Source organism: Girardinichthys multiradiatus, chromosome 13 (genome assembly GCF_021462225.1).
Source record: "Girardinichthys multiradiatus isolate DD_20200921_A chromosome 13, DD_fGirMul_XY1, whole genome shotgun sequence".
Lineage (NCBI taxonomy): Eukaryota > Metazoa > Chordata > Actinopteri > Cyprinodontiformes > Goodeidae > Girardinichthys > Girardinichthys multiradiatus.
Genome location: NC_061806.1, coordinates 35,556,212 through 35,577,723, shown reverse-complemented (window position 1 = coordinate 35,577,723; position 21,512 = coordinate 35,556,212). Strand labels below are relative to the sequence as shown.

Genomic DNA, 21,512 nt, shown 5'->3' with positions numbered 1-21,512 from the left:
TACTTTAGGGACTATTTGAAAGATTTTAATGCCAGATAAATAATGTAATATACACAACACTGGAATAAAAACATATTTTGTATAACAGAAATCAAAGTGAATCCTGACTGTACAATAAAAACATGAGAAGATAGCTTCACAGAATACATTTCCATGGTAACATATCAGTCACTGATTTTGTGAGACTACATCTAGTACAAATCACAAAACAATCCTAATCTATTTTATCATTACAGACTATTTTCTTTTCAATTTCATTCAATGTTACGATACATTATACAAACGGACATTGTAGGCATCGAGAGTGTATTGTCAAATGACAACTTTGGCCTTTAAAACAGCTACAGAGATGATGCACAAGGCAGAGTTATGAAACTAAGACACACATACAGGGATCAGAGACAGTGGAGCTTACTTCAGATGACAAAAAATAAATAAAATCAACTAAAGCTCACCAAGATGACTTTTTAGAACATCCAAAACCAACAAAAGTTTTTTTGTTTCCACATTGTCCGTCTGTCAAAGCAACGTCCAGACAGCAGCTTTAATGTGGGTTGAGCTCCTTGCAGCTGCCTGAACAGTATCACTGATCTGCTTTGATCACTGATAGTTAAGCAAGTTTATTTATTGCTGATGCATGGCTTCTATCCTTTTTCTTCGCCAAATTGTAGTCCCATTTCATGCGCTCTTACGTACTGCCCTTTGTCCCTTTCTAGTTCCTTTTCTACCTATAAAACCATTTTGTACTCTTGTACTCATATTGTTTTTGTTTGCAGTTGGATCCTTTCATGTGTAACAAAATCATTTGTCAAAAATAATTCTCATAGATGCCCTATAACTTAATTTAGTGTATATTCATTTGTAAAATTTTAACATTTACTCTTATTTCTGTTCATTTGGTTTCTGTACCTCATTTGGGCCAGTTGATACTTAACACTCCTTCAGTCCTGGAGGGGTCGCACAGACCCCGAGTGTGCTACTCGATTTTCCCGTCTCTTTCGTGGTTTTCCCACATGCCGGGCTGCAGGGAGCCCTCCACATCACATTTCCGACCACTGCCCTAGATTTTTGGTCCTGTGGGGTCAGAGCAACCATGCGTGCAGTTCTATCTGGTGCCTCCCGTGACATCTGCCTCGCTTTGTACTAGCGCTTAACCAGGACTGCAGGAGGGTTAAATAATCTATGACAGATCATGACTCCGTGTTCAAACCAAAATAACTCTATGCGACCTCATGCATGTAGATGATTTTTATTAATGGGAGTCACGTAACATTTTCTTGCAGTGGCCTGTGAGTGAAAATATGGTGAAGTGGTGAAATCACCAGAACCCGAATCTGCGAGAAGGGGGTCTCTGCAGAGCCTAAGTGGGAGTTTCTTGGGTGTAGGAGGAGTTTGTGTAAGACATGATTGGTCGGATTGATTATTTCTGGCAGGGTTTGAAGAAGCCATGATGGTCGAATTTAATTACTCTCTTCCCAGTGAACTGCAGCACACTCACCAATTTAACCAACACGTTACACTTTTTAAATTTGATTTGGATTTTATTAGGCTGCGCTACGCGCTTCGACTGCATGGTGATAAGCGTCAAGACTAAACAAACAAAAGTCATAAGCACCAGCAGCTCACCCATTGCTTCTGCTCACTAGTCAAGCAATTAGCCATCAAGCTAAATCAGGCTACCCCAAAATGTATAGAGAGTAGTTACAGTGCCTTGTGAAAGTACTCGGCCCCCTTGAACCTTTCAACCTCTTGCCACATTTCAGGCTTCAAACATAAAGATATAAAATTCAAATTTTTTGTGAAGAATCAACAACAAGTGGGACACAATAATGAAGTGGAATGAAATTTATTGGATGTGTCAAACTTTTTAACAAATAAAAAACTGAAAAGTGGGGCGTGCAATATTATTCGTCCCCCTTGCGTTAATACTTTGTAGCGCCACCCTTTGCTGCAATTACAGCTGCAAGTCGCTTGGGGTTTGTCTCTATCAGTTTTGCACATCAAGAGACTGAAATTCTTGCCCATTCTTCCTTGCAAAACAGCTGGAGCTCAGTGAGGTTGGATGGAGAGCGTTCGTGAACAGCAGTCTTCAGCTCTTTCCACAGATTCTTGATTGGATTCAGGTCTGGACTTTGACTTGGCCATTCCAACACCTGGATACGTTTATTTGTGAACCATTCCATTGTAGATTTGGCTTTATGTTTTGGATCATTGTTTTGTTGGAAGATAAATCTCCGTCCCAGTCTCAGGTCTCTTGCAGAGACTCCAACAGGTTTTCTTCCAGAATGGTCCTGTATTTGGCCCCATCCATCTTCCCATCAATTCTGATCATTTTCCCTGTCCCTGCTGACGAAAAGCAGGCCCAAACCATGATGCTGCCACCACCATGTTTGACAGTGGGGATGATGTGTTCAGGGTGATGAGCTGTGTTGCTTTTACGCCAAACATATCGTTTTGCATTGTGGCCAAACAGTTCGATTTTGGTTTCATCTGACCAGAGCACCTTCTTCCACATGTTTGGTGTGTCTCCCAGGTGGCTTGAGGCAAACTTTAAACGATACGTTTTATGGATATCTTTGAGAAATGGCTTTCTTCTTGCCACTCTTCCATAAAGGCCAGATTTGTGCAGTGTACAACTGATTGTTGTCCTATGGACAGACTCTCCCACCTCAGCTTTTGATCTCTGCAGTTCATCCAGAGTGATCATGGGCCTCTTGGCTGCATCTCTGATCAGTCTTCTCCTTGTTCGAGATGAAAGTTTAGAGGGACGGCCGGGTCTTGGTAGATTTGCAGTGGTCTGATACTCCTTCCATTTCAATATGATTGCTTGCACAGTGCTCCTTGAGATGTTTAAATCTTGGGAAATCTTTTTGTATCCAAATCCGTCTTTAAACTTCTCCACAACAGTATCTCGGACCTGCCTGGTGTGTTCCTTGGTCTTCATGATGCTCTCTGCGCTTTGAACAGAACCCTGAGACTATCACAGAGCAGGTGCATTTATACGGAGACTTGATTACACACAGGTGGATTCTATTTATCATCATCAGTCATTTGGGACAACATTGGATCATTCAGAGATCCTCACTGAACTTCTGGAGTGAGTTTGCTGCACTGAAAGTAAAGGGGCCAAATAATATTGCACGCCCCACTTTTCAGTTTTTTATTTGTTAATAAAGTTTGACACATCCAATAAACTTCATTCCACTTCACGATTGTGTCCCACTTGTTGATTATTCACAAAAAATTTAAATTTTATATCTTTGTGTTTGAGCCTGAAATATGGCAAAAGGTTGAAAAGTTCAAGGGGCCGAGTATTTTCGCAAGGCACTGTAACGGTTTAGGAACAGTTAGCACAAAGCTCCTTCAGCACACCAACTGCTAACCAGTCTATAAGATTTTATTCCACCGCGGTCAAGCTAGTTTTAGCTTGGATATCAGATATTCATGCTCCACGAATTCAGCTGCTTCTTCCTCACGTTTGACCGGATGCAGATAGTCGGATCTCGGGCAGCCGCTCTCAGCTTGCTCCCTCCTCTTACACACGGTGGTTCGCTTAGCGACCGTCAATACATTTTCAAACCAAACACTCTTGAGAAACAGAAAATAGCAACTTTCATGTCTTGTGACCCTGTGACACAAAAATAACGGCAAATCCTTCTACTAGACTACACAGATGAGACTTTTTAACTGATTTTAATACATTTTCACATTTTTTTAGAAATTTATGTACCGTATTTTCCGCACTATAAGGCGCACCGGATTATAAGGCGCACCTTCAATGAATGGCCTATTTTAGAACTTTTTTCATATATAGGGCGCACCGGATTATAAGGCGCATAGAATAGAAGCTACTGCAGTCAAACGTTTGACTGGGGTTGCGTTATGCATCCACTAGATGGAGCTGTGCTAAAGATAATGTCAACAAAACAGTCAGATAAGTCAGTCAGTCAAACTTTATTAATACACTACAAACCAGCGTTCTGATAACTCCATTCACTCTCATGGTAAGGTCTCCTCTACATAGAAATCTATTAAATAGAGCCAACCGCACGTTAGGAATGCATTGGAGTCTATGAAGTTGAAGTTGAAATCAAACGTTAGTTAAAACGTGAAAGGGAACTTTTCCCTGATTCAGTAAACACGTAAAAGAAACAGTTTGATGCACTAAATCAAACGTTAGTACTGTTAACCTTTCCTGTTTCTGTCCCCTGACCGTAGTCTGATGACACAGGGGAGACGCTTTCTCCACGGCCGAAGTTACTAGTTTCCTCGGGGTTAACTCCCTCACTCATACGTTGCTGAGTTGAGCATGAAGAAACAGCATCAAAACACTGAGTTGTTGACGAGATTCGGGGGTTCTTTTTAATGACTTTGCAGCACGTAAAAACACAGGGCTTACAGACTCATACACCGCTGCTCCGGTCGCCGTCTCTACCCACCCCACACACACAATAATACCGACGTCACTCCTTCACTCTTGATTCTCAGCTACGGCAGCACACAGCGCCACCTCTGTCCGGAGGAGTAATGTCAACATCTTCCATACACACACACGAAACATACACCCCACACACTGAGCTTCTAATCACATATAGTTCAGGCAATTCCTGCACACACAAGTTATACACACACAAGTGGTGTTGGACTAGGAGTAAGCACAGTACAGGTGTTTACCGCTATTACTTCGGCGACGCCGCTGACTACGGTAGCCGTAATGCTGCAAGCGGTGCGGCTTTGTAGTTTACCTGTCGTACTGAAACATTTTGACAGAGCGCCGTGTACAACCAGTATGGATCAACCAATTAACCAATTGATCCATATATAAGGCACTCCAGATTACAAGGCGCACTGTCATTTTTTGAAAAAGTTAAAGGTTTTTAAGTGCGCCTTATAGTGCGGAAAATACGGTAATCAAATTTCATGAGTTTTTTTTTATAGCTTGTAGCTCAGGTGACCCAGTGTTACAAAATGGTTGAAACCTTGAGAATCATCATTGTCAATGTGTAAAAATTTAATGTAAAATAGACATTAAGAGTACCTCTGGGTAGGAATAAACCTGTGGGAATAAAATTGATAAGCAAATAAACACCCTATGGTGCAACAGGAAAGGAATATTATTATATAAACATGTATGTTTATGTGTTAAACATTAACAGATCAATTCATTTCAATTTATTTTTAAAAGTGGGTCACATGACCTGAAAGGTATTTAAAAAAATCATGAATTTTTATTACAGAAATTCTTTAAAAATGAAAAAATGGATTCAAATCACGTAAAAAGAAGTGTGTCTCCTCTGTGTAATCTAGTAGAATGATTTGGTGTTATTTTTGTGTCACTGGGTCGCAGGACATGAAGCTACTGACGGTATCTAAGCGAACCACCATAAGAGGAGGGAGCAGGCAGAGACCAGCTGCCAGAAATCAGACTGCCTGCATCGGGCCAACCTGTCCCTTGTTACATGCTGCCATACTTATACCACTACGGGCAAAGTCCAAGCCCATGGCTTCCCAGTCATCAGCGCCACGGTTAACTCACCACCGTGGTTGTGTGTCTGGGGATGCCAAATCTCGGCTACGGAAATACACGACGTTTGCGTTGCCTGTCTCTGAGTCTGGAGCATGTCCAGGCAGCAACCAGTTCACCGAGCTGGTGAGAGCACTGGACACGTTTCAATTTAGAGAGCCTCCGCTGCAGACTAGGGGACCAAGCTAGCCTCTCACTGCGTGACTCTATATATTCGGCAGCCACTGCAGGCATCAGCCATTCTACACCAAAATTATCATCAGCAGGACCTGTAACAATATTAAGAAAAACAATAGTAACAATTATTTTGAAACTATAATGTCTAAAGAGTCGCAAATTCCACAGAACTATTTAAATATTAGTATTTGTGAAACTTAACTTCCTGTAATTAAATTCAACCAATCAAGGCAAGTCAATAAGACCAATCACGATTTTCCCAAACGCCCCCCGAATCGGTTGTACTAACAGATCAGCTGATGATTCTTTATAACAGTTATATCTAAACTTACTGTAACTTCCAGCTCTGTATGTGAAGCCAAAAGACTATTCAGCTGCATGTCTTTTAATGTGTGTCACACAAGCACTTTTCCATTTGAACTTGACATCACAGAAGGGGCAGCTGAAGGGTTTTTCTTCAGAGTGCCGTCTCATGTGACGCCTCAGAGTTACAACTTGACCGAAGCTTCGGCCACAGGTGGAGCAGCTGAAAGGCTTCTCTCCAGTGTGGATTTTTGTGTGTACGTCTAAAGAGTATTTTTTTTTGAAAGACGCTTTGCAGACAGAACAGCTAAACCGTCGGTCCTCTGTGTGGAACCTGGTGTGTTCCATTAGAGTTGCTTTCAAAGTAAAAGCCTTGTTACAGATGGAGCAGCTGTAGGGTTTCTCTGAAGTGTGATTCGACATGTGATTCGTCAAACCTTTTTTCCGACCAAACTTTTTTCCACATATTGAGCAGCTGAATGGTTTGTTTTCACTGTGACATGCCATGTGGCGAGGTACACTCTCTCTCCTTTTGAACGTCTTCCCACAGATGGAGCAGCTGAAAGGTTTCTCTTCACTGTGTATTCTCATGTGTTTTGTTAGGTCCCTTTTCCATATAAAAGCTTTGCTACAGATGGAGCAGTTGAAGGGTTTTACCCCTGTATGGATTCTGTTGTGTCGTAACAAATTTCGTCTGCGGCTGAATATTTTACCACATTCAGTGCAGCTGTGTAACAGCTCACCTTTCCTGCAGCTTGCATCACCTACAGGAAATATTCTATTCTTTGTGGAGTCCAAACCTGACTGAGCTTCACTACTCTCCTCCCAGTTTCCATCACTGACATCCGTCTCTGAAGAATCTGAGGTTTTATCTTCAATGTCTGATTCTAAAAATTCATCAGGTCCTGCAGAGAGTCTGTTCTCCTCAGTCTGGTTATGATGAAGATTGGAGAGCTGAGTTTCCCCTTCATCATCTTCACATTTAAAAGCTGCAGGATCAAATGTGAACTGCATGATCTCAGCGTCCTCCTGTTCCTCTTTAATCTGTGGGGGATTCTGCTCCTCAGCAGGAAGCTCCTCTTTGATCACCAACAGCTGCTGAACATCTGCAGGAAACACAAACACAGACAGGTTTTAGCCAACACACTCCAGTCAAAGTCTTATACAATGTAAAGATATATTTCTCCTTATGATCTCAGATCATTTTAATAAATTGTAAAGAGATGATCCAATATACAGTGCATCCAAATAGTATTCACAGCACTGCAGTTTTTCCACATTTGCTACTATTTAGTCCAAATCATGGCAAATGAATCTCTTTCCTCCAAGTTCAACACACAATACCCCATTATGATTGTTGTGAAAAAATGTGTTTGATATGGTTGCAAATTAAACACAAGTAGAAAACTAAGTCATCACATTTACGTAAGTATTCACAGCCTTTGCCTAATCCTTTGTTGATCCACCTTAGGTAGCAATTACAGCCTCAAGTCTTTTTGAATATGACTCAAGTTTAGCACACCTATCTTCAGGCAGTCTTGCCTATTCTTCTTTACAGTACATCTGAATCTCCATTAGGTTGGATGAGAGATGTCTGAGCACAGCCATTTTCAGAACTCTCCACAGATGTCCAATCGGATTCAAGTCTGGACTCTGACTTGGTCACTTCAGGACATTCACAGGCCTTCTAGCAAACTCCAGACAGGCTGCTATGTGCCTTTTATCAGGAAGTGGCTTTTGTCTGGTCACTCTATCACACAGGTCTGAATGGTGGATTTCTGCAGAGATGGTTGTCCTTCTGGAAGGTTCTGCTCTCTCCACAAATGAACGCTGAAGTACTGAGAGTAACCATTGAGGACTTGGTCACCTCGTTGACTAAGGCCCTTTCCCCCAGTCACTCAGTTTAAACATCCAGCCAGCTCTAGGAAGAGTCCTGGTGATTGTAAACTTCTTCCATTTATAAATGATGGATGCCACTGTGCTCATTGGGATATTCAAAGTCGCAGAAATTGATCTGCATCCTTGCCCAGATGTGTGCCTCTCTGAGGTCTACAGAAAATTCATTTGACTTCATGCTTGGTATTTGTGCTCTGACGTGCACTGTCAACTCTGGGACCTTATATTGACAGGTGTGTGCCTTTCCTAATCATGTCCAATCAACTTAATTTACCACAGGAGGACTCCATTTAAGCTGTAGAAACATCTCAAGGATGATCAGTGGAAACAGTATGCACCTCAACTCAATTTTAGTTTGATGGCAAAGGCTGTGAATACTTACGTAAATGTAATTTCTTTTTTCTTTTTTCTTTGTAAAAAATTTTGCAACGATCTCAAAAACTTTTATCACAACAGCCATAATGGGCTGTTGTGTGTAGGAAAAAGATGAATTTGAAACCATTTGGAATAAGGCTGTAACATAATTAAATGTGGAAAAAGTGCAGCGCTGAGAATACTTTCTGGATGCACTGTAGGGTCACCTACACCTAGGCCTGTCATGATAAATTGTCCCAAAAATATTTGCCTTACAAAAATATTGTTGTTTGGAGACTATTTTCAACTAATATAATAAATGCTTAATAATGCAAGTAGTTACACCCGCTCAAGACCAATAAGCTTTCATTTCAGTGCATTGCCATTGCAGTTTTGCGAATTACACAAAAAAAAAAACACCTCATCCTAGCGCATAAACGTTTGATCAAAATAGCCGTGTTTCCATTAAGCAAAATGTATTATTTCGTAAGTAGAATTAGCTTAATTTGATGGCCAACAGAAACACAGCTAGGGATAAAGCTGTGGAGAGAATCAGAGCAGGGTAATGTTGTAGAACAATATTCCTAGCCTTAACTCAGGGCGCCACAACTGCAAACCTGTTAAGACATATTAAGAGTAACACATCATCCTGAACACATACATACAGGTTGATCCTGGAATAAAACCTGCTAACGGCTTCCAGTGGGACAACGACACTAAACAGCAAGAGCTGCGAGGGGATGGTTTATATCAGAGCATGTTCATCTGTTAGAATTGCCCCAGTTAAAACTCAGAAATTGTGGTTTGACCTAAAAAGTTAAGATCTCCATCAGACCCAACTGAGTTTGAGCTATTTTTTCAATGAATGGGAAAAACTCTTGATCAAAGCCAGTTGGTATATCCTAAAAGACATGGAGCTGTAACTGCAGTACATGCAGGTTCTACAGAATACTGACTCAGGAAGACTAAATACATGTGCATGCCAAACCTTTTAGATTTTTATTTGTATATACGTTTGTAATCATTTATCATTTTTTTCTATTGCACAATTATGCAATATAATACCAATAAAATGATTAATAAAAGCTTGTCCAGGGTGTACCCCGCCTCTCGCCCATAAATTGCTGGAGATAGGCACCAGCTTCCCACTATGGAAGAAGCTGTTTAGAAAATGACTGACTGATCAATAAAAGTTTTGTGAGAATTATAATTATAAATGTGCCTTGGCCTCACCCTCTGCACCATCATGGTTTGTGGTTCTTTATTTTTCTAGGTACAACAGCTGTCAGACAGCATTAAAATATAGCAAAATCCAGCTAAAATCTCTACCAGCAGAGTTTACTTAAGCTAACAAAAACCTCTTTACAACTTGCTTCAATTCCAGCCATTTAGTACTATTTCTGCTATCTAGTTTTAGCAGCTATGTTACCATTAGCTGCTTTTTGTGCTGAGATTCCTTGATCATAATGGTGATTCTGCTACTGGCTGCACAGTCCCTTCAAACCTAGATTTTTATTTTAGGAATTCTCACTGAAAAGGTAAACATACCCTAAATTTCAGTTATCTATTAAATTCATACATGTTATGATATAGCCGGGATTTATTGTAAAAATGTTGGTCTAACAAAATTGTCTAAAACAGGAGTTGAATTTTTTCAGTGAACAAAATCATAAGTTAGCAAACTTTTCAGCAAACTAAATAGCAAAAATCTACTGGTTTAATGCATGATCACATGCTTAATTAGCCTAATGCATGGATTTGATCTAGAATTTAAAATCTTAATGTTCAGGATAAAATTACAATGTTTATTTTAAAATTGAATGAAAGCTGAATGTTTTTGCTCAAGGTAGAATATTCTCTTTTGCCGACATTGACGGTAAAATATAATATTTTAGTGGCAAAAGTGACCCTTGGGCTGAATAAAAGGACTATCACAAGTTTATTAACCAACATTTAAGCTAACCACTAAGAAGGGAGAACATCTTTCACAAATTGTTAGGTGGATGGTTCATGGAAATATCTAAACTTCTTTGAGATTTTGGGTCACAACTTTTCACAGGGTTCAGTGTAAACTGCGGGTCACAATCTTTTAAGATGCCTCAGCTGTCGTTATTTTTTAGCCTACACACCTAACTTTGGTACCATTTGAAAGTTATTTTAATATCTTTAGGGTAAAATTGTTTGCATTGACACACAACTCTTAATTTTTTTTGCTATCATTCATGTTAAGTGTTGATGAACAACTGGCTTTTTAAAATGTTTTAACATTTACTTTGTTACACTATTTTTTTTTTAAAGATGTTTGTACTTGTGTGTAGTCATTAGCTGCAGCCTGAATCTCACATTTAGAAAGATAATTTACCTTGAAAGTGAGAGCCCATCTGTCTACAGTGTGTTGGTTCCTCCATCTACATAAGTTGTCTTTTCTCCAACGCTCCGAAGTTTTCCACAATCACAGCAGAAACTTTTATCTCCACCGGAAACACAATCTGTTCTCCACCAAAGTGTTTCTCTACTCGCTTTGTTCCAGTTCTGTCTGCTTCCAGCTAGCAGGCTAAGCTAACACTCACAGCTGCTGTTGCTCCCGGGAGGCTATTTAGCTAAATAAAAAAAAAACCTAAAAAGTTCAGAATTACGATAAATCATCGCTGCGGCTGTTACGATACTATGTTTACAAGAATGAAAGAGTACCTCAGCGAGAACATTTCCTAAACTGAAAGACGAAAAGAGAAGTCTGCTAACGTAGCTTCTGCTGCTGGGAAACAATCACTTCCGTTGGTGTTCGGTTACATTCGCCTTCAAAATAAAAGCTCGAGGTGAACCGCACTTGGCACACGAGTGCCCTCATATGGACAACCGACCTAAAAGTTTAACATGTGAACAAATAAGAGAAGAACAAGTAATTACTCAGACCATTTAAGAGAAGAAACTCTGCTTTTATAGATAAAAATTGATTATTTCATTACAAAAGTATATGTAAAATAATTTAATGCCAACATGTGAGCAGGAATATCTTGTATCTTGTGATGTGTGTGAACACATCAGTAGGCTTAGAAAGAGATTTCATTTCATTTCATTTCATGTATTCTTCTTTTTTAACAAGTTAAATCAAGCTACATTAAAGCAGATGCCCAAATCAGGTAGTGCTCTTCCCATCTCAGTTCTGCATGGATTCACTCCCCCATTTCTAAGCCCAGATATTAACCTTGAAAACTACATTCTTTGAACTGGCAAAGTAGGTCAGAAGTTAGCCGATCCAGGATCGCTACGGTTTTAATTCAATGCTTTTTTAACTGTATGCTGAGCCATCAACCTGAACGCTCATATGCAAAGTTCGATTGATCATTGAAGTTATTTGAAGTAAGTTCGCAATCCGAGCTTGGTGCTGGATCTGATGACCTCGTGGTCTCATCTGTTTTATTGCATTTGTTCTTTCCACTGGTTTCCTGTGTGGGTTTTATTGCTATCAGCTGATTGCCCAGCCACCAGGAGCTAACTTGATGGTCCAACATCCTGGCCTATAGGGATAAATGCTTGGATCTGTCCATTGTGGCTTCCCATATTCCAAGTCCACCCAAAGCTCTGATTATTCCCACCTTTGTTCATAAATTGTTGGTTTGATCTCCATTAATACTCAGTGTGCATTCTTTATAAATTTATCAGTGTAATTGAACTACTAAATAGTTAGTGCCTGTATCACCCTTTTTGGTTAATGGTGTAATAATATACTTATACTTATCATGGTTTTGGCTAATAATTATTAACTACTGACAATTCATTCTAATTATTAAGTGTTAGTGGCCCAATAATCACAATTCCATAGGGTACTTTGAACATCTACTTGATGTGAATGATTTTTAATCATAATTTTTAATACATATTCATAATTAAATAATTATAATTGCACAACATAAACATAGTTCAAATTTGACTTTGGGGATTATTTGAAGGATTTTAATGCAAGATAAATAATGCAAAATACACAACACTAGAATAAAAGCATATTTCGAATTACAGAAAAAAACAATGTTAATAAAAGTGACCCCTGAATGTACAATACAAGCATCAGAAGATAACCTCTCAGAATACATTTCCATGGTAGCATATCAGTCACTAATTTTGGGAGAGACTAAATCAAGTACAAAGTTATTCAAGATAATCACAAAACAACAATCCTAATCCATTTTATTATTACCAACTATTTTATTTTCAATTCAATTTCCATTTCATTCAATATTAGGATTATTTCAACATATATTGTAGGCTTAAACATTTAACTCTGTCAAATTGCAACTTTGGCCTTTAAACAGCCACGGAGATGATGCACAAGTCAGTTATGAAACTAAGTCACACATACAGAGATCAGAGATGCAGTGGAGCTTATTTCAGATGAAAAAATAATTATCTAATCCTCACCGAGATTACTTTTTAGAACATCTAAAACCAACACATTTTTCTGTTTCCACGTTGTCTGTCTGTCAAAGCAGCTTCCAGACAGCAGCTATAATGTGAGTTGAGCTCCACTGTAGCCTCTAGCTCTGTATGTGAAGGCAAAAGCCTATTCAGCTGCATGTTTTTTGATGTGTGTCACACAAGCACTTTTCCATTTGAACTTGACATCACAGTAAGGGCAGCTGAAGGGTTTTTCTTCAGAGTGCCGTCTCATGTGACGCCTCAGAGTTGCACCTTGACCGAAGCTTCGGCCACAGGTGGAGCAGCTAAACGGCTTTTCTCCAGTGTGGATTTTTGTGTGTACGACTAAAGAGTATTTTTTTTTGAAAGATGCTTTGCAGACAGAACAGCTAAACCGTCGATCCTCTCTGTGGAATCTGGTGTGCTCCATTAGAGTTGCTTTCAAAGTAAAGGCCTTGTTACAGATGGAGCAGCTGTAGGGTTTCTCTGAAGTGTGATGCGACATATGAGTCGTCAAACTTTCTTTCCGACCAAACTTTTTTCCGCATATTGAGCAGCTGAACGGTTTATCTTCAGTGTGACATGTCATGTGCCGGGGTACACTCCCACTCCTCTTGAACTTCTTCCCACAGATCGTGCAGCTAAAAGGTTTCTCCTCAGTGTGACTTCTCATGTGAGGACTTATACTTTCTTTCCTTTTAAACGTCTTCCCACAGATGGAGCAGCTGAATGGTTTATCTTCAGTGTGACTTTTCATGTGCCGAGTTACGTCTTCTTTTTTTTTAAACTTCTTCCCACAGATGGAGCAGTTAAAAGGTTTTTCTGCAGTGTGACATACCATGTGCCGAGTTACGTCTTCTTTCTTTTTGAACCTTTTTTCACAGACTGAGCAGCTGAAAGGTTTTTCTTCACTGTGTATTCTCATGTGTTGTGTTAGGTCCCTTTTCCATATAAAAGCTTTGTCACAAATGAAGCAGTCGAAGGGCTTTAATCCTGTGTGGATTCGGTTGTGTCTTAACAAATTTTTTCTGTGTTTAAATGTTTTGCCACATTCACTGCACCTGTGTAACCTCTCACCTGTCTCACATCTTGTAGCAACTACAGGAAATGTGTTGTTCTGTACAAAGACTAAACCTGATTGAGGGTCAGTGTTCTCACCCCAGTTTCCATCACTGACGTCCGTCTCAACAGAATCTGAAGTTTTGTTTTCATCATCTGATTCTGGCCCCACAGAGTCTCTGCTTTCCTCAGCCTGACTCTGATTAATCTCTGAGAGCTGAGGCTTCTCTTCACCATCTTCGTTCTTCACAGGTACAGGACTGAATATAAATTCTACAATCTCGCCGTCATCCTGTTCCTCTTTAATATGTGGGGGCTTTAGGTCCTCCTGGTCCAGTTTGGGACACCAGTTCTGGACATCTGCAGGAAACAGAAACAAAGACCAGTTATATACAACTATATAGTAACTACATAAACATTTCATGGTCAGAGATCATTTCAACGAGTTACAATCAGTCCATCATTAAGTTCATTTTATAGTTTTAGGGAATACATTTTTAAATATGGCTTGCCATTCTAAAACACACAATACCAATTTATGTTTTCCAATGGCCAGGTTGAACATACAGGATATGCTACTTTATTTAGCCAACATGTTTTACCAGGCATTTAAAACACTTTATTTGGCCATGATACTTCTATAAACTCACACAATAATACCCAATCTTGAGGGGGGCAAGGATTTGTTGCAAAACAAGAGGAGCAATATGTTTCTCTTATATAAAATCGTAAACTAAACTGCAGCGTAGCTAAGTGTTCACAAATGTGAACTTTTAACCACTTTAACCATCTTTTGTCCTGTGTTGAGACCCCTCCATGCGATGAAACATGGACTGAACTACACACATAAAAAGACTCTGAATCCCAGAATGCACACTTTTAACCCATCTTTCTGCACAGCTCCCAGGAAGGAGGAATTTCACAGTTGGAATCCCCATGATGTCATAGAGCTACAAAACTGCGCAGCAGCATCTCTTCCTCTTTATCCACAGCCATCCGCTGGTTACATGGGGGGGACACGCGAGTGAACATCTTGACCTCACTAATCGTGTAAAAGACTAAATCTTCAAAAAAACAAACAACAACCTACGATCAAAAGTTATGTACTGTTTATTCAAAATTATGCTGAAAATAAGACTTGTTGCCTTATAACCTTTCTGACTGAGCCTCTGCAAAAAATAATCGGAGTCAAAGATTCCCAAGTAAGAGCAATGTCTTTAATTATGTTGACGAAAGGGTTTCCTCTCCACTGCCCTGATAAAAGATGGCACAGGAACTGCAACACTGCACTCTGCCCGCGTGTGCTACTCCAAGCAGACGCTTTTCCCCAGACGGCTAGGCCAAGAGCCACTGCCGGCCACGCAGCTCAATGGCCCTTGGACCACCTGTCCCTTGACAGTTACGACAAACTTTATGTAAAAGGGTTGCTAAATAAAGACAGCTATTTTTCTTTGTTAAAATAGGACCGCTATTACAGGATGTGACATCATCCTGATGGAAGTTGTAGTCACTTCTTGTTTGGTGGTAAAGCAATAACGAAGACTTCCAGTAATAGTTTGTAAATGTCATTTAAAATTATTTTCTGTTATTACACAAAATTTCAAACTTCTACAGACTGCCATTACAGGCTATTCACCACTAAAACATCTGTATTTGTTCTCAGTGGGCATGGCTAAAGTGATGTCATCACTTTACCACACCAATGTGTTGAACAGTCATCCACAAAGAAGCACAAACAAGTTTGGTGTGGATCTGATTATGCATCAGAGAGATATAAGTGTTTGAATTTTTCTAGAGAGCACAGCTGATTCAAATTCCATTAGACCCTTTTCCATTGCTTAAAGAAAGTCCATGGCGTGTTTCCATACAAATTTACCTGGGACTTTACTTTCACGGGTAAGCGGTCCAGGTCTGGAGGTAGGACTTTCTAGATTTCCCCAGGATTATTAAAGGGCCGAGGCATGGCACCAACAGCTACTGTAATGGCGAAGGTCAATACACAAATTCATCGTTTTTATACCATTATTTTGTAACAAAAAGCTAAGCTAAGCTAATCGGACGGCTGGGCGGGAACTTTCCCACTTGAACCCGGTGGTGGACACCGGCAGTAAGGGATGCTGTCAAGCTGCAGAAGGGGTCCCATCGGCTTGTGGGACTCCTGAGGTGGCTGACGGGTACCGTGAGGCCAAGCGTGCCGTGGCCTGAGCTGTGGCAGAGGCAAAAACTCGGGCCTGGGAGGAGTTCGGTGAGGCCATGGAGAAGGACTACCGGTTGGCCCCGAAGCGATTCTGGCAATTCCGTCCGGCGCCTAAGGAGGGGGAAGCAGTGCATCGCCAACACTGTTTACAGTAGGGGTGGGAAGCTGCCGACCTCGATTGGGGACATTATCAGGTGGTGGAAGGAGCACTTCGAGGATCTCCTCAATCCTGACGTCATGCATTCCCTGGTGGAAGCAGAGGTTGGGAACTCAGGGTTAGACTCTTTCATCACCCAGGCTGAAGTCATCGAGGTGGTTAAAAAGCTCCAGGGCTTCAGGGGTGGATGAGATTCGCCCTGAGTACCTCAAGTTTCTGGATGTTGTGGGGCTGTAATGGTTGACATGCCTCTTCGACATTACATGGCGATCGGAGACAGTGCCTCTAGACTGGCAGACTGGGGTGGTGGTCCCCTTCATAAGAAGTGTGACTGGAGGGTGTGTTCCAACTATTGGGAGATCACGCTCCTCAGCCTCCCTGGTAAGGCCTATGCCAGGGTATTGGAGAGGAGTGTCAGGAGGAGCAGTGTGGTTTTCATCCCGGCCGTGGAACACTGGACCAGCTCTACACCCTCTGCAGGGTACTCAAGGGTTCATGGGAGTTTGCCCAACCGGTCCACATGTATTTTGTGGACCTGGAAAAGGCATTCGATTGTGTCCCTCGTGGTGCCCTGTCGGGGGTGCACCAGGAGTACAGAGTCGGGGGCCCTTTATTAGGGGCCATCCGGTCCCTGTACGAGCGGAGCAGGAGTTTGGTCCAAATTGCCGGCACTAAGTCGGACCTGTTCCCGGTGCATGTTGGACTCCGGCAGGGCTGCCCTTTGTCACTGGTCCTGTTCATAACTTTTATGGACAGGATTTCTAGGCGCAGCCAAGGGCCGGAGGGGGTCTGGTTTGGGGACCAGAGGATTTCGTCTCTTCTTTTTGCAGATGACGTGGTCCTGCTGGCCCCATCTAGCCAAGACCTACAGCATGCGCTGTGGCGGTTTGCAGCCGAGTGTGAAGCGGCTGGGATGAAGATCAGTTCCTCCAAGTCCGAAGCCATGGTTTTCGACCGGAAAAGGGTGGCTTGTCCTCTTCAGGTTGGAGTGGAGTTCCTACCTGAAGTGGAGTTTAGGTATCTTGGGGTCTTGTTCATGAGTGAGGGGAGAATGGAGCGGGAGATTGACAGATGGACCCGTGCGGCTGCCACAGTAATGGGGACGCTGTGCCGGTCCGTGTGTAATGAAGAGAGCGGAGCCAAAAAGCAAAGCTCTCAATTTACCGGTCGAACGAATTATTAATAAATATTCCATGAAATAAATATCCCCATGAAATAAAACAAAATTATTATGTTAAAAGAAATTTTCATTTTATTTTATTTTATTCATTTCAAGATTTATTTAATTTACTTAAATATTTATTTATTTATTTCATAATGCAGTTTTATTTTGTGACACTTATTTTGTAAAGCTACTTTACGTATTTCCGTGACTTTTACTTTTAACCCCGTTTTTCATTTTAAGCTCTTTTTATTTCATGTTCTTATATTCAAATGAGGGGCCAGAGTTTTATCTGTGGGACGGCGCTGGGACAGCAGGACCGAGGTCAATTCGTGGCCGCTGCCTGCCAGACGACCGCATGCCGGACATGCAACTGCCAGTGCCACAGCATGCCAGAGGGAGCCAGGGGATTCCACGAGGATGCCAGAAGGTGCCAGACCGGCCGTAGAAGCCTGCCACGGCGGTTGGCGCTGTTTTCGTGGACATTCTTTCAGCACGTCATACACACACATAGTGCTATTTATTTTCCATCTCAAGTAAATACAGCCACCTTATGTTATGGGTCTAACGCTGTTTACTAAATAAAAACCAATAAAGACATCATTTAAAAGGCACAGGCTATAACAATAATGACATCCCGTTTGCTGATAATCAGCATTGGTTTCCACAAAAACAGCAGCAACCGCCGTGGCAGGCTTCTACGGCCGGTCTGGCACCGGAACCTCCTGGCTCCCTCCGGCATGCTGTCTTCTGCCGGCCTCAGCCACGAATTGACCTCGGTCCTGCTGTCCCAGCGCCGCCTCATTTGAATATAAGAACATGAAATAAAAAGAGCTTCAAATGAAAAACGATGTTAAAAAGTAAAAGTCACTGAAATACGTAAAGTAGGTTTACAAAATAAAAGTGTCACAAAATAAAACTGCATTATGAAATAAATATTTAAGTAAATTAAATAAACAATGAAATGAATTAAATAAAATAAGATAAAAATTTCTTTTAACATAATTATTTTGTTTTATTTCATGGGGATATTTATTTATTTCATGGAATATTTATTAATAATTTATCAATAGCAGTATTTATTTATTTAATTTTGAATAAAACGGCTCTCCATAGTTGCTTGGGGATACTGTGCCACTACAAACGTTTGCACACTTTATTTGGTTAATGTTTACAGTTATATGTTGTATCCCAATAGTATGTTGCGTTCATAAATATATTTAATGGCGCATTTGGTGAATTTCGTTTCTGGCAAAATTATTCAAATGCAATTTTTTCTCTTTATTTTGTTTGTATATTACATATATTAAAATGCTATAAATGCACACAACACTACATGGGCATTTGGTATTTATATTTTGATATTTTAAACTTGATTTTCTGAAATATATATATATATAAAGTTTTTTTTTTTTTTGCATGGACATACAGTGGTTCTATTTTGCACCTTTAAAAAAAAAAAAAGAATCTTATCCTACAGATTATTTAGCTTTAGTTGTAAATTTCACCAACACATGCCAGGTTTAAAAAAATGTCTATATTTATCACTGTATTAGGGATAAAATCTTCAAAATATGCACATTTTCAGAAACAGATCATTTAAACAGCTCTTTGAAGTGATCAGATCCTGAAGATTTGGTTCCTTTCAAAGAGCCACTCAGCCACGGCCTCCAGCGAAAGGCCTCTCTGTTTGAAACCAGGTGAGGCAAACTTGCTATCTTCTGAAACAATTTCAAAATACCAATACCAGCTTTAATTGTATTATTATGCTTGACTGGGCAGCAAACTTGCATGACCTAAACCCTATAAAGAAACTATGAAGTAATGTCAAGATGAAGATGAGAGAAACCAGTAAAGCAACCAAAGCATCCTAAGGAGCCACAGACTGATCGCCTCAGAGAAACACTGCATCGATGCAATAATTCATGAAAAAATAAGAACCAAATAAATATTGAGTGCACATACTGTCCTCTACACGGACTTTCCACTATGTACACATTACTGTATTAATATCCTGTTTTTTTTTTTTTTTATTGGAATATTTACTATGCCTGTTCCAAGTTTTAGTGAAAACTTTTATCTTCTTTCTTTTCTATCCTCTGTAATATGTTTTAAGTCGACTGTTTGTTCTCGTAGACGCATTAATGTTATAACAAAACATTTTTACAGAGCTGAGAAGACAATCACCCTGAAACTGAGAGTCCATCTGCTCACTGTGTTGATTACTCCATCTGTCGGTTGTCTTTTCTCCAACGCTGAGACCTTCTGAAGTTTTCACGCAATCACATAATACTCTTTTCTCTCCTTAAACTCCATCAGAAACGGTCTGTTCTCCACCAAAGTGTCCCTCTGGCTCGCTGTTTTCCTCAGTGCTGTTTGCTAACAGCTAACAGGCGACGCGAACACTAAAACCTTCTGCTGGTTCCAGAAGGAAAACTGATTTAGACATTTCTACAAAAAAAAAAAAAGTCACGAAGAAATTAAAAAACGAGACGACTTTAAATATATGCTTGCGTGATGCTCGGACAAAAACATACAACATTCAACACAAAAATATCGCATGGAGAAATAGAAAAGATTTTCTTTGTATGGCTTCTACTGCTCGTAGAAAATCACTTCCGCTAGGTTATATTGGCCTTCAAAGTAAAAGCTCGGTCAACAATGCCACATGGCAGCTGCATTAACATGAAACACCTATAATCAGATTATTAGTCCAAATAGACTAAAGGTGCATAATGTAAAAATATAAGTAATTTAATAATAAGCTGATACAGTATAAACAGAATTCATATTTAATCACAGAAGAGTTGGGTGTTTTTAAAGTCTTTAAAGCACTCAGGATTTAGTCTGTAATCTGTAATAATTAACACGGTAACCAAGAAAGGGGCTTCGTGAATTCCCTAATTCGTTAGAGAAATGAGCTTCAGTGTCTATATTATTAATTAATGTAGCCCTGTTTTGATAGCGAGTCTTTAATAAACTGAAATGATCTGCTTATACTACTCGGTTTATTGTTCAATTTGTATTGGAATAATCCAGTCCAAGAATACAGTTTAATAAAGAACAATATATATTTGTCTAATAATTATTCTTCAGATGTGTCATAGACAGATCTCCTTTGACAGAGTCTGCTCAGCACAATATTGTTTTAACCTCATCGTGCAATAAAGGGTAGAACAATTCAAGCAGAGAGGGAATTGTGAAGCAGTTTTCCCATAAAGAAACCCCAAACCAACTAAGATTATATTAGAGAATGTCCTAATTATGTTCTTCACATTGAAAAGCCTAAAAATTATTGCTAATCCACATAAGTCTTTGACATGCATGAGTCAACAATGTTTCTCCATTCTCTATTGTGTTGTCATCCTCTCTACCAATTCTAACCTGCTACTGAGTCATCAAACATTTAACAAAATTAACAAAATTCAAACAGAATGCATGAGCAACCAACTAAACTGACCGCACTGCAAATATAATCTAATGTAATTAATATGCTAATCAAATAATCAAGTTACTTTATACCATTCAACAACTCTTTATATTACATATTTATATCATAAAACCTAATGAATGAACATTATTTACATTGGAATAAACCTTAACTGAGTTTTCAGAGAGAAAACTATTCGTCAATCAGTGTGAGCTGAACGTAGAACTTGTTCTTGAGAGAAATGAACCGAGAAACACGTTCCTCAGACCCGTTCAAGTCTTTGAACTGAAAATGTCCTAAAAATACAATGAATAAATGGTGTTCATGAGGTGAGCCTACAATGAAATAAAAGTAAGTTCAGGAGTTTGATGTATTCTGTAATTATCTAGGGTATAGTTTCTATTTTGACCATATCTTTGTTTGATAAATACTGACAAGGTGGAGTCCTTGGTGCGTGACCCCACCCTGGAGTCTAGATTTGAGTACTTTTAAGACCTGGTAAAGCCTAAGAACTAAAAGGTGTACTTTCTTTCCACAACAACCACAACAGAGCATTCTGTTAAACCAAAACTAATCATCGTGTAAAATTCACTTTATTTGTATTGTAGTGGTTTCAGTGATCAAAAGGCCGATCTTTACCTCTGGTTCTGGAAGAAAATGGTCACTCACAACATGTTCGATGTTAAAAATGAATTTAAACAGTTCTAATTAATCATTGAAACAACACTGTCAGTAAAGAGAAGTGTAAAAACGTATAATTAATGTCAAGTATTATTAACACGTAGCACCATAAGCAGTTAAAGAACCAGTCTTTAAATAAATCATTATAAAACAAGACAA

General features: G+C 39.8%; 2 protein-coding genes across 3 annotated transcripts; both read right to left on the bottom strand.

Annotated features, from left to right (window-relative positions):
• Positions 1 to 4,826: 4,826 nt before the first annotated feature.
• On the bottom strand, positions 4,827 to 11,014 carry LOC124879551 (gastrula zinc finger protein XlCGF8.2DB-like). 2 transcript variants are annotated; one of them, XM_047384182.1, is made up of 3 exons: positions 10,946 to 11,014; positions 10,617 to 10,854; positions 4,827 to 7,110 (listed from the first exon to the last, which is right to left on the bottom strand). In XM_047384182.1, the coding sequence occupies exons 2-3, from the start codon at positions 10,660 to 10,662 to the stop codon at positions 6,068 to 6,070; spliced, it is 1,089 nt and encodes a 362-aa protein (XP_047240138.1). In that variant the 5' UTR covers positions 10,663 to 10,854; positions 10,946 to 11,014; the 3' UTR covers positions 4,827 to 6,067. The 2 variants fall into 2 exon arrangements, with proteins under 2 accessions (XP_047240138.1, XP_047240136.1); XM_047384180.1 differs by having other exon boundaries at positions 10,617 to 11,014.
• Positions 11,015 to 12,194: 1,180 nt separating this feature from the next.
• LOC124879450 (zinc finger protein OZF-like) lies at positions 12,195 to 19,839 on the bottom strand. The gene is made up of 2 exons (XM_047384049.1): positions 19,430 to 19,839; positions 12,195 to 14,086 (listed from the first exon to the last, which is right to left on the bottom strand). Exons 1-2 carry the CDS (start codon positions 19,446 to 19,448, stop codon positions 12,813 to 12,815), a joined length of 1,293 nt encoding a protein of 430 aa, XP_047240005.1. The 5' UTR covers positions 19,449 to 19,839; the 3' UTR covers positions 12,195 to 12,812.
• Positions 19,840 to 21,512: the final 1,673 nt, after the last annotated feature.